General features: G+C 43.7%; 1 protein-coding gene across 2 annotated transcripts in view; it reads right to left on the reverse strand.

The window, feature by feature from the left end:
* heatr5b (HEAT repeat containing 5B) overlaps positions 1 to 14042 on the reverse strand; it is a 41671-nt gene that overhangs the window by 20788 nt on the left and 6841 nt on the right. For both annotated transcript variants that reach the window (XM_083774553.1, XM_083774552.1), the window contains exons 9-19: positions 12347 to 12502; positions 10790 to 11040; positions 10304 to 10415; positions 9949 to 10101; positions 8252 to 8351; positions 6728 to 6837; positions 6453 to 6616; positions 3319 to 3494; positions 2522 to 2627; positions 2177 to 2367; positions 511 to 670 (exon numbers count right to left, since the gene is read on the reverse strand). In XM_083774553.1, the coding sequence (XP_083630679.1) occupies positions 511 to 670; positions 2177 to 2367; positions 2522 to 2627; positions 3319 to 3494; positions 6453 to 6616; positions 6728 to 6837; positions 8252 to 8351; positions 9949 to 10101; positions 10304 to 10415; positions 10790 to 11040; positions 12347 to 12502 (1679 nt within the window). The remainder of the gene's footprint in view (positions 1 to 510; positions 671 to 2176; positions 2368 to 2521; positions 2628 to 3318; positions 3495 to 6452; positions 6617 to 6727; positions 6838 to 8251; positions 8352 to 9948; positions 10102 to 10303; positions 10416 to 10789; positions 11041 to 12346; positions 12503 to 14042) is intronic.

Genomic DNA, 14042 nt, shown 5'->3' on the forward strand with positions numbered 1-14042 from the left:
TTAGATGTTTGCCCAGGACCCAAGCTAGTGAAAATAGTCCAATCTACAAGCTCACAAGCGCCGCGTTGTGAGCTTGTAGATCAGCTATTTTCCCTACTTCATTACTACATTTGTTTTCTAATTTATGGAATTTCTTTTCCATTTTTCTTTGATTTCTTTACGAAATCATTTTTTTTGTTTTTAATTCATGAAGATGTTTGCTATTTTATAAATGTTTTTTTTATAAATGTTTTTAAACACTAATAATTAAAAACTAAATGTAGGAAACGGGACCCATAAACATAATGTCCCGCGAGCCACAAACGTGTCCGCGACCCACACACTGTTTGGGGAAACAGTTCTGTAGTGTACTACAGTGCACTGTTTGGGGAAACAGTGCTGTAGTGTACTACAGTGCACTGTTTGGGGAAACAGTGCTGTAGTGTACTACAGTGCACTGTATGCAATAAAGAAAAACTACCCGAAAGCCGAAACCATCCTCCAGGACTTTCCCCTTCTTTCTTTACTCACCTGGACCTCGTGGGAGGACCCGTCCTGGGCCAGGGCCAACAGGATGCTGACGCTGGTCTTTAGATGTTGGCCGGAGCCGATTCCACCGACGTATCGATGCAGACAGCCCAGCGCCAGAGAGTGGCCTGTCCTTGACACCACGTCACGGGCAGACTTCAGCCTGGAAGAACGCATGAATAACATTAATATGCAGACTTCAGCCTGGAAGAACGCACGAACAACATTAATATGCAGACTTCAGCCTGGAAGAACGCACGAACAACATTAATATGCAGACTTCAGCCTGGAATAACGCATGAACAACATTAATATGCAGACTTCAGCCTGGAATAACGCATGAACAATATTAACCCATTTTGGGCGGGAACCTCTTTTGGTGTTATCATTACGTTGTGCTTTAGCTATTGAAAAATCGAAGAACCACTGACATAGAAACATAGCTTTTTCAGAAAACTGTCAGGATGTAGAAGACAATTTTTATATCTGATCTCACGTAAAAATGGGTTAATATGCAGCAAAAGGTTTGGACAAGACAAGATGTTCAGTCAGTGGATATGACCATTATTCTCTAAGTGAGTCGAATATATTAATATAATGTATTAGCATTTTATTTCATCTCACCACAAAGGGTTCTCCTAAATGGCACTGAAACGTCCAAGCTGAGAATTATCTTTTTAAAACTTATTGGATACACAAAGCTGCTGAGAACTCATTTTTCCTCAAGAAGTTGTAGAAAGTTGACCTTATTGATATGGATTATTGATTATAAGAGTTTCTCCTAAATGGGCCAGCTAGGAGCTACTTTTAGCAACAGGATGTTATGTGAATAATAAATATGGCCCCAGTTGACAGATTCTGTGTCACTGTTTCTTCTCTCTCTTCCCATTGCCTTCTCTTCCTACCACTTTTTGATGTTATGCATTAATTTTAGTGGAATGTCTACCTGGTCTATGATTATAATTCAAACGTACTACGAGGACTCACTTTGATTTCAATTGACTAGGATTTTAAAAACAAAGTAAATTTGTATTAAAAAGAATAATACAAAGAAAGACTCAAGCAAACACACAGGGCCAACATAAGCAAAGGTATGTTTATATCTTCAAAGTCTGATCAGACCCTACAGCCCGCCTCGCACGCTCAGATTAGCCAACGCAGGGAGGCTGGCACTGAAAAAGCCGGGACAACACTCCACACGTCCCACTCGTCCCAGGCTCTTCTCCCTAGTGGCTCCAAAACTATGGATTATACTTCCCATTGCAATCAGAACTGCAGACTAATCTCCCGCCGTAATCTGAAAACCTCTTCAGACTCCATCTTAGCCCGTAGCACTTGCTGTAGTACTTGCACCTTACAAGCTAACCCAAAGGCTAAACTTATGTAAATTAGATAGCATTTTATGTAGACATAGCACTCTATAATGTATACTCATATCTTCACTGTACAGAAAATCTACAGACAGATGTTGGGTTCTTAGCTTGCTTATGATTCTTGATGGCAATTTCTCTGTATTTGGTGTATTACCTTGTGTTGTTCTTGCTTACTGTAAATCGCTCTGGATTAAGAGCGTCTGCTAAATGCCTAAATTGTAATATACTGTAGGTACTGTAGGTAATATACTGTAGGTACTGTAGGTAATATACTGTAGGTACTGTGGCATACTTACTTGTCAAAGCTGTACTGTGCCATCCGGGCGATGAAGGTGACCTCTCCCACCACTTGAGCCATCCTCCCCAGAGCCTCGCCGGCAGCACAACGCAGGATGGGGTTGGGATTGTCCAGGGCTCCCATTACGAGCGCCAGGGCCGACTTACGCACCTCGTCAGGACCCAGCGTGCTCTTGTTCTCTGCCAGGCCCTGTAGACATGGGAATTGAAGAGAGGAAGAGCGGCATTAATGCTTATTGTTGGATCAGCTAAGTAATGCGATATAGGTTTAGCAAATCTAATATTTGTGGCTGAAGCAGTCAAGCATTAAAGGGGAGAATAGAGAAAAGGACTGGTCCTCTCACCTTGAGGGCACTAAGTACTGCAGTAAATATGTTAAGCTGAACCGCCTGCTGACGGATGCCCTTGGCCTGCTTGATGCACTCTGCGAAGTGGTCCAGCATCTGCAGCCTGTGGTGTGAAGGGCGAGGTCCGACGACATGCATTTCATTTACAGGGTGTCACAGAGATATAAGCACAGAGACGAAAACAAGAGGACAAACATTATACAAACAATGTTGTAAATAGTACGTTGCATCAAATGGTTCATGCTATGAAAATATCCGAAAGCCAGTGGTGGAAAGTAACTAAATACATTTACTTAGGTACTGTACATAAAGTACAATTTTGAGGTATCTGTACTTTACTTGAGTATGTCAAAGTTTCAGTACTTCTATTCAACTACGAAAGGTTACTAGTTACTTTGTAGATTTTGATTATTATGACAAAACATACAGTACAGTAACCACCTCAGCCCTATATACTGTACATTTTGGCCATTTGAAAATAGCCGATTACTTTTGGTACCAATACTTTTGTACTTTCTTTTTTTCATGGGACCCTGACGAAGGCCGATTGCCGAAACGCGTTGGTCCTCCCTTAATATCCTGTAATGTTCTTTGCCAGGCCTTAAAACATAAAATAAAGGCTTTTTCACTTCACTGGAACAGAGTGCCTTGGATCCTCTTCTTTATCTTCACTTTTGTACTTTTAATTTTGAATTTACTTGTAAACAGGGTATTTCTAAATTGCGGTATTGATACTTTCACTAAGTAAAACATTTGAGTACTTTTTCCCCACCAGTGCCGAGAGCCCGTCTGACCTGTGTTTGAAGGACACATGGGGGAAGACCACCCCAAACAGCGCTACAGAGGCATCGATGACGGACACGCCCAGAGGGAGGGGCCCGGGGATGGCCTCGCCCACAGGAACACGCAGGTAGATGGAGGAGGGGTCGTGTTCCAGGGCGCCACTGCCAGACGCACTGTTGGGCTGCAGCTGCAATAATATCAATTCATCACATTAGGCTACTAACCGCCATACTTTCTCCCCCAATTTTAGTCATTGCCAGTCCCTCCATGTGTACTGCTGCGGTCCATGTGCGCTGCCAACCCCCACTGTTGACCTAGGGCAAGGGTCGGCAATCCAAGATGTTGAAAGAGCCATTTTCGACCAAAAATTAATTCAAAATCTATCTGGAGCCACAAAAAAATGTTTACGCATTATAATGCCGCTTGCCAAGCTTTATTATCTCCCCGGTTGCAACGAAACTAGCAGCAGTGGAGGAGTTTGAAGATGCGATCCACTTTTTAAAAGATTGTTTGCTCTTTTCTACTTTCTTCAGCAGTTCTGCAACAGCACTCTCTCATTCAATTTAGCATGCTTTCCCTGGAAATGTCTTTCATCGTAACTTTTTTTGTTGTTTGATAGCTTCTCACTGCAGATTAAACATACAGGCAGTCCATCTGCATTGGCTGTGAAGGCAAAATCTCTGTCCACAAACTGTTAAATCCTGTGTTTTCGTCGGCTATCTTTATTTTTCTCCCTGTAGAAGCCGTAGTAGCGTAGCAGTCAGCAGCCTCACACACCCACCGGTTTGTTTTTTATAATAGACACCTGGCTGGCACGGCGCCGAGTGTGTCGCATGCTATGACGCAAATTTGAGTTGACATGTGTTGAAACTTAATATTTATTCTACACATTTTTACAAAATTGGAAAACTTAAGAACGTTTCTCCATAAATAAAAAATAAAAAGTGAAGAAATAAACATTATACATTTTCATCGCTTTTTTTGGAATGCTACAGGGAGCCACTAGGGGTGTTCTCCGCCTGTTGCAGACCCCTGACCTAGGGCATAGACGGCTCCATGCCTCTACTGATACATACGGAGTCGACAGCTGTGTCTTTTCACTGGACGTGAAGTGAGGAGTTTCAACAGGAGAGCTTTAGAACGCATGCAAAAGGTTCATGTTCGCCTCACCCTGACCAACCAGCAGGAGTCACTAGTGCAGCAACAAGAACACAATTTCCTGCTGCCTTCACAGCCAAGAACACTGTGCTAATTGTGTTTGTCAGACCGTTGGAGACACTGCTGCTGGGAGACGACCCAGAGGGCTCGATGGTGATGGGAAAGTGTTTGACTTCTACTCCACCTGGACCCCCACGCGCGCACACACATTCAACCATGCAACCCCCAAATTAAAACTACTTGAGGGTCTAACTGAGGAGATAGCATTTGGGCTTTGTGCTTGTATGGCCGTTTTAATGACCTACAAAATTATGGTTTATTTCACAGCACAAGAAAGATTATTCACGTCGGTTTACCGGAAATTCAGATTCCGTGATATCTCAGACAGAAAGTGATGATGAGTGAATAAGTGCATGCAGAGGGCATCCAGGTGGCATAGGGGTTAAAGTTCAGTGAACACGGCCACGTTTACACTACGTATTACGAGGGTATTCTCTGTCACTGCACTAGCAGCTCCTGTAGGTTGTTCAGTGGGGGGCCTATTCTGCAGGGAGGAGAACTAGGTCGGATAGCGTGTTTCTCTGCATGCGTTATTATTATGACCTCCTCCGGCAGTGTTGGGAAAGTTCATTTATTTTATGAACTAGTTCAGTTCACAGTTCAGAAGTTTAAAAAGGAACTAGTTCAGTTCATAGTTCATAATTCAACATTTTTAACTAAAGTTCATGGTTCCGAAAAATGAACAATTTTAGTTATTTTTCGTTATTTCTTTTTATTTTTTTAACATCATTGCCACAGCCTATAGAGCGTCGCAGTCCCTCCCCCTTTCAGAACAACGAGTGGCCCAGGAAATGAATCGCAATGCATTTTGACCATAGGCATTTCTTAAATTATTTATTTAAAGACCTTTAATTACAAAGAAGAAAAACAACAACAAAAGTGTTGTAACCTGCCGTTTTTTTCTACTTTCTAATTCTTTGTTTGGTCCAAAATATTGTGTGTGTTGTCATGATTTGTCACGACAAGAGTTGGCTTCGTACGACGCTTAAAAGGTCTTTAAATTAATAATTTAAGAAATGCCTATGGTCAAAATGCATTGCGATTCATTTCCTGGGCCACTCGTTGTTCTGAAAGGGGGAGGGACTGCGACACTCTATAGCCATTTGCGCACCAGCTGAGAGACAGGGATTTAGAGAATGCTGACAGGCACTCAAATGAGACGTTAACGTCCTGTAAGTAGATGTGGAAATAAAACTAGTGTTGACTAATCAATACAAGTGGCTCTTATTTTGATGAGGCAGTTTCTGCACAGGAAGTCCGTTTCACTTTTAAACAAGCTACGATGGATGAGCTGTCAAAGTAAACCACGTTAGCTTAGACAATGTAGGTCACACACGCTGGAATGAAACATGGAACCTGCAGGCAGCATTAGGTGAGTAATTCATTGTATATTGGACGTTCGTGGTTGTGCTAATGATAAACGGACAGCTGCTGCTAGTGGGATCCTAGGCTCCTACTGTTTGTGACTAGGTGTACTAGTGTAGCTTTGCATCTGTTGCATCTGCCCGTGTGAAAGCAGCATAAAGTCGTGGCAGGATACGAACGTCTGTACGAAGTTGAACGAGAAGAAGTGACGTTCACACACGCCAGAAATGAATGCATTCACAATGACGTTCATCAGGCATAAATACAGTACGTTCAGTTCACGTTCAGCCCAAATGAGAACGCGTTTGTGAACTATCGTTCTTTGAACGCGTTCGGGTACAACACTGCCTCCCGGTGGAATCATCAATGTCAGCTGAAAAGAAGTGGCTGGCGAGTGGCAACTACTTAGTGTTACTAGTGATTCATACAAGCTTAAACTTCCGCAGCACATGTCCATGGTTACGTAGGTTTGTGTGTTCAATGTGAGATCATAATGTGCAAAATCACCAAACACAAAATAGTAGTCCACACATCATATACTGTATCAAAAGTGGAGTGTTACCTGATCCTCTATGGACTTGTGGTCCGTCTCCTGAAGCCAGGAGCCCATGAGCACACTGTCATCATAGTGACACAGTGATCGCAGCAAGGAGGTGGTGGTGTTGGCCGAGTTGTCCGTCAATGTGAACTCAGCCACCAGTTCTCTTAAGAGAGCATTGAAGCTGCCTGCAACAAGGAGAGAAGAGTTGCTTTTAAAACACTTTCCCTACACATTTCAGAGAGGACTGGATACAATTTAGGCATTTAGCAGATACAAAGAGGACAACATGTTCTTACCTTCATATGTCTTTGGGGGCAGGAGGGCCAGGATGTCATAGAGCCTCAGCCTCACCATGGCAGCGCTGGCTTTAAGATGAGCACCGTGGACCTTGGTGATGGCAGGGACACTGAAACACAATGAACACAGGAACGCATCATGTACTGTATGTAGAATGGATTCATTATCATAAGGGGGGAAAACTGGAATGTTCCTCTAAACTCTAAAGAGATGTTTTGAGTCCGTAAAGCCTGAATATTGAGCCCCTGTATGGTGCTGTATAACCATAACTCTAGCAAGTCAAATCAGCATTGAGTGAGTCCAAGTGAATAGAGAGGCACTCTGTGGTACTACCCACTGGGACATCATGGTCATTCTATGGTTCTGGTACTACCCACTGGGACATCATGGTCATTCTATGGTTCTGGTACTACCCACTGGGACATCATGGTCATTCTATGGTGCTGGTACTACTGGTACTACTCACTGGGACATCATGGTCATTCTATGGTTCGGGTACTACCCACTGGGACATCATGGTCATTCTATGGTTCTGGTACTACTCACTGGGACACCATGGTCATGGCACATTCTATGGTTCTGGTACTACTGGTACTACTCACTGGGACATCATGGTCATTCTATGGTGCTGGTACTACTCACTGGGACATCATGGTCATTCTATGGTGCTGGTACTACTCACTGGGACATCATGGTCATTCTATGGTTCTGGTACTACTCACTGGGACATCATGGTCATTCTATGGTTCTGGTACTACTGGTACTACTCACTGGGACATCATGGTCATTCTATGGTTCTGGTACTACTCACTGGGACATCATGGTCATTCTATGGTTCTGGTACTACTGGTACTACTCACTGGGACATCATGGTCATTCTATGGTTCTGGTACTACTCACTGGGACATCATGGTCATTCTATGGTTCTGGTACTACTCACTGGGACATCATGGTCATTCTATGGTTCTGGTACTACTCACTGGGACATCATGGTCATTCTATGGTTCTGGTACTACTCACTGGGACATCATGGTCATTCTATGGTTCTGGTACTACTCACTGGGACATCATGGTCATTCTATGGTTCTGGTACTACTGGTACTACTCACTGGGACATCATGGTCATTCTATGGTTCTGGTACTACTCACTGGGACATCATGGTCATTCTATGGTTCTGGTACTACTCACTGGGACATCATGGTCATTCTATGGTTCTGGTACTACTCACTGGGACATCATGGTCATTCTATGGTTCTGGTACTACTGGTACTACTCACTGGGACATCATGGTCATTCTATGGTTCTGGTACTACTGGTACTACTCACTGGGACATCATGGTCATTCTATGGTTCTGGTACTACTGGTACTACTCACTGGGACATCATGGTCATTCTATGGTTCTGGTACTACTGGTACTACTCACTGGGACATCATGGTCATTCTATGGTTCTGGTACTACTGGTACTACTCACTGGGACATCATGGTCATTCTATGGTACTGGTACTACTGGTACTACTCACTGGGACATCATGGTCATGGCACATTCTATGGGGGTCATCAGACGGCGGATGACGTCTTCTGTGAGCAACTCAGGGCAGTGTGCTACAAAACTACGCATGGCTGGAGAAGGGAGAGAGGAGAGAGAGAGAGAGAGAGAGAGATTGTTAACATGGAAACAAGCTTGTAGTTTAGATATTTGTGCTATTTTATTTTTAATAATTTTTTTTGTGGGGACAGGGACATTTTCTCCTTTTACGAGTCATTAAAACAGTCTGTGTGCCCTTGTATTCTTTCAAAATAGCGACGTGGGGTGCCCATCCGATTTTCCTAAGATGTGTACAGACGTCTTGGGCACACCATGGGATAATTCCCAGGACATCTGGAGACGTCCTGGGCTCAAATTGGGTTAAAAAAAAAGGCGATGAAAAAAATGGTTGCATTATGAACAGTATAGGTGAATTTATCCATGAAAATGATGGTTAGTTTGTACAATGAATAAATGAATGAATGCGTGCCCTTACCACACAGTGCCCCTGCCCTGCCCTCCAGTGAATGAATGAATGAATGCGTGCCCTTACCACACAGTGCCCCTACCCTGCCCTCCAGTGAATGAATGAATGAATGAATGAATCCTTACCACACAGTGCCCCTGCCCTGCCCTCCAGTGAATGAATGAATGAATGAATCCTCACCACACAGTGCCCCTGCCCTGCCCTCCAGTGAATGAATGAATGAATGAATCCTCACCACACAGTGCCCCTGCTCTGCCCTCCAGTGAATGAATGAATGAATGAATCCTCACCACACAGTGCCCCTGCCCTGCCCTCCAGTGAATGAATGAATGAATGAATGAATGAATCCTCACCACACAGTGCCCCTGCCCTGCCCTCCAGTGAATGAATGAATGAATCCTCACCACACAGTGCCCCTGCCCTCCCCTCCAGTGAATGAATGAATGAATCCTCACCACACAGTGCCCCTGCCCTGCCCTCCAGTGAATGAATGAATCCTCACCACACAGTGCCCCTGCCCTGCTCTCCAGTGAATGAATGAATCCTCACCACACAGTGCCCCTGCCCTGCTCTCCAGTGAATGAATGAATGTGTCCTTACCACACAGTGCCCCTGCCCTCCCCTCCAGTGAATGAATGAATGAATCCTCACCACACAGTGCCCCTGCCCTCCCCTCCAGTGAATGAATGAATGAATCCTCACCACACAGTGCCCCTGCCCTGCTCTCCAGTGAATGAATGAATGAATCCTTACAGTGCCCCTGCCCTGCTCTCCAGTGAATGAATGAATGTGTCCTTACCACACAGTGCCCATGCACTGCCCTCCAGTGAATGAATGAATGAATGAATCCTTACAGTGCCCCTGCCCTGCTCTCCAGTGAATGAATGAATGTGTCCTTACCACACAGTGCCCATGCACTGCCCTCCAGTGAATGAATGAATGAATCCTTACCACAGTGCCCCTGCCCTGCCCTCCAGTGTGAATGAATGAATGAATGAATCCTTACCACACAGTGCCCCTGCCCTGCCCTCCAGTGTGAATGAATGAATGAATGAATGAATTAATGAATTAATTAATCCTTACCACACAGTGCCCCTGCCCTGCCCTCCAGTGTGAATGAATGAATGAATCCTTACCACACAGTGCCCCTGCCCTGCCCTCCAGTGTGAATGAATGAATGAATGAATGAATGAATGAATCCTTACCACACAGTGCCCCTGCCCTGCCCTCCAGTGTGACCTGCCAGGTGAAGGAGTCTCCTCTGGCCTTTTCTGCCTCCAGCTCCTTCTGCGAGCGCGGGAACACATTTCTCCACAGCAGCAGCATCTTGGGAAGGTGATAGCGAACCAGGGAGGGACCTGGGATGTGTATATACAGTATTATATATAGGAACACTGTGTCAAAGATGACCACGTAAAGTACAGTGGTGCCTACTGTACCTAGGCATGTAACGAATCACTCAACTCACGATACGACTCCAATCACGGTATTAGGTTCACAAATAATGGGGTTCACAAACAGCACATTATTTTCCAGACAAATGACTGAATAAAAACTCACCTAGTGTCATAAGAGCTCCCAGTAGCAGCCATCCAGCCTGTGTGCGCTGCAGCGAAAGCCTGCTGTTCTGAGCCGCTGTGCGCAGTAGGTCCTCAGCTATGCTCACCACCAGCTGAAAGAGAGGGAAATCACGCAAATTCATATATGAATAAACATTATATGTATATATAATGCACAGTACACAGAAGCTGCTATGCTCACGCACCGTGAGCATAGCAGATGTACACAAATAAATGTGTTCATTTATTTGTGTAAAAGAGACCCTTTGGTTGTACGGCTGTACAGCCTGAAAATAGAGCGCTGAAGTCCTGACATCACTGTCAGTAGAGGGCGCCAGTCCACAGGTTTGTGTACTTTTTATTTGCATTGAAATCCCCATAGGGGGATTTTAGATCTAAAGACCAAAAACATACAAGGCCACAGGAAACATGAACTATATGTATCAATTGTAGATACGTGTGGTCATGGTAGCTGCCTTCTACAGACCTTGCCCTTGGAGTGGGGGATACCCAGAGGGCACTGGTGCACGCCTCCCAGGAGGGCCGCCATGGCGAAGCTGTAGCCGCTCACGGCCTCGGGGGAGCTCTTCAGGTTGTTGATGCGCTCGGCGCAGCGCTCCAACAGGGGGGTCAGCTGGTAGGGCAGCGCCACGGTGACACAGCGCAGGCACCACGCGGCCGCTAAGCGGGCCGCCATGCTGGGGTGCAGCAGCACCGAGGTCACCGTTTCAACCAGGCCTGAGAGAGGGAACGGGGAAACGGGGAACAAATAATTAATTGCATTTTTATAGCGCTTTTCCAAGTGCTCAAAGCGCTTTACAATGGTTCATTCATTCATACATTGGGAGGTGAAGCGGCGAACAGTCGATGCCAGCGTCCTCACTTCCCAAATTCACACACCAATGGTCGCGAGCTCACACCGACCAACACATTGGAGGCAATGTAGGGTCTTGCCCAAGGACACTTTGACATGTGGACAGGAGGAGCCGGGATTCGAACCGCCGACCCAGGGATCATTGGACGACCTGCTCTACCTCGTGAGCCACAGCCGCCAAAAGAAGCAAAGAGTTTATTTCGTCGACTAAAACTAAAGGCGAAAAATGTTCGCCGACTAACCTTTTTCCACTGATGAAAACTAAATGGAAACGAAACGAAAACTAAGCTACGATGACTAAAATTAAGACTAAATATATTAATTTAAAAAAATCTAAAACTAGACTAAAATGTTAGGAAGGGACTAGTGGACAAGAGATCCAGTATAAGTCATTGTACACTTGGTTGCATGCTGAAAATAGCAGCTCACAACGCGCTGCGACGTGTTGTGAGCTTGTAGATCTGCTATTTTAAAAGTCTAAAATCAAATTAAAAAAAAGCATATTAGTCGACAAAATCAACTGTAGATTTAGTAGACTATAATCTTATGACATTTAGTCGACTAAAACTAGACTAAAACATTCCAGATGACTAAATGTGACTCAACCTAAATGAAGTTTAATTCCAAAGACTATGACTAAACTAAAATAATTTTGCTGCCAAAAACAACACTGCAAAGAAGCGACCTGACCACACTTCTTTTTTTTTAGCTCAGGTACTAAATGATCATTTGCTGCAATTCTAGGCTCATATGTCCAACAGAAGGGTTGTTTTTGTGTGTAGAAATGTTTTCTCCATTGTATTTTATTTTATTGAGACAGGAGAAGAAGACAATTCAATATAATATAGGCAGCCCCCCACCCTCCTCGGAAAATCGGAAAACAAACCTATCTGATGGTGCAGAAAAATAGAATAGAGGGTATGCGCGTGACATCATCATCAAACCAGGAAGTTATGCAGGAACGCCTACTGAGTGGCAAAAAACCACTTTCTGGCCTTGACAGCCCATGCATCCAAACAGAAAAGTCATATCTAATTGCATTAAACGACATTAAACTATGTTAAACTCACTTTGCCTGTCACTTTGACACTCAATTTGCCATTCACTTTATGCATGCGCATACCCTCTATAGAAATCCCCATTGATACTGTGAGCATCATTCTCTCTCACCTATGGAAGGCTCCTGAATAAGCGGCGAGGCGGTAGCGCTCAGACTCTGGACCAGACTGCCCAGCTCTTTGAGGGCACACACCATGACGTGCTGACTGGCAGAGACATCTGCTGCCCCGGCCTTGTTCTCTCCACTGGTGTCGTTTACCACGGCCTCTGGAAAGCACACCATGCAGGGGGGAAACAGAAAAAAGGGCAGTTTTGTCAGCACAAAAAGTGCACAAAATGACCACGTTGAACAAAGCATTCTGACCTGAGATCAGATTCTAAAAATGTCTTCTACATCCTGACAGTTTTCTGAAAAAGCTATGTTTCTATGTCAGTCGTTCTTTCGATTTTTCAAAAATAGCAGACCTACAAGCTCGTAGCGCGCCACTCTGTGGCGCGCTATGAGCTTGTAGATCTGCTATTTTTCAATAGCTAAAGTATAACATAATGCTTATAGTTAAAACACCAAAAGGGGTTCCCGCCCAGAATGAGTTAATATCGTCTACAATCTACATCTTTCAATTCCATAACATGATATAAATATTAATATCGTTGCGGTCACATGCTGCTAGTATTCAAACGTTGACTTGCACTGAATCAAAACAATTATCTCAAAACAAGGCAGGCATATATCCTGTCATTTTACTACTGGTTAATCAATCCCTGAATCCTCCGACACACTATTGCACATGGAGATTAATAATAATAATTTGAATAGCTTGCCACTGTTGCATGAACCATGCAAGGTTGTCACACATCAGCAATCTGCAAAAGCCCTGCACCAGTAGTAGAAAAACCCCCATGGAGTAGAAACATACGCACTGCACTGAACCACTCACACACAGAGCTCTGAGGGTTTGTTCACTAAACAAAGCTATGGTTTGATCACATCAACGGCAATCAAGGTTGAATATCATTTTGCTGGACCAAGGATTATGTCGTTTTTCAAATGTAACCTCAATTCAAGTGAGAACAATCCACAAATATAATATATTGCCATGTATTATCCATCAACTTAAATCCTCAGAGCTCACAAAAATGTAATGGCTATATCTGAAAATGCTGCAGAAAAATAGCAAAGACAAAAAAAAAGGCAAAGTCAAGAAAGTGGGAAGCACAGCAGCACCCAACGAAGGAATGGGGAAATTAACTGACGAAGGAGAGATTTAAAGGTAGATATAAAGGTCAAATGACCACTTAAATTAACTGACAGAGAGATTTAACGGTAGATATAAAGGTCAAATGACCACTTCCCTAAACTGTGTCAAACATGAGCTGTAGAGACTTCCGGAGAAGATGTCCTTATCAACATTTTTACAAATGAACTATTAACTATATCCATTCAGAATATTGAACAATAACTAACTGACCGGGTACAATATTTGTAAATGAAACATATAGTGTTAGACAGTAGACTAAGCTGTATCTTAGGACATGACATTTTCTAACGTGCATTGTAAGGTACCATGGTTCACTGGGTCAAATGATGTGCCCAAAGAACATCAAGTAACAACAAGACAAGAAAATAAGTTTTTACATCAGTCCACAGTTCAAAGGTTTCAAAGCAAATCACAGAGTAAGAATCATCTTTCTTTCAATGGTGATCATAAAAATGATTGGTGATTATAAAATTATTGGTGATTATAAAATGATTGGTGATTATAAAAGAAAAGATGATGCGCTAGGAAAGGAAAAGGACATATTGCAG

Source organism: Protomyctophum parallelum (genome assembly GCF_964188405.1).
Source record: "Protomyctophum parallelum genome assembly, chromosome: 10".
In the NCBI taxonomy this organism is placed as follows: domain Eukaryota; kingdom Metazoa; phylum Chordata; class Actinopteri; order Myctophiformes; family Myctophidae; genus Protomyctophum; species Protomyctophum parallelum.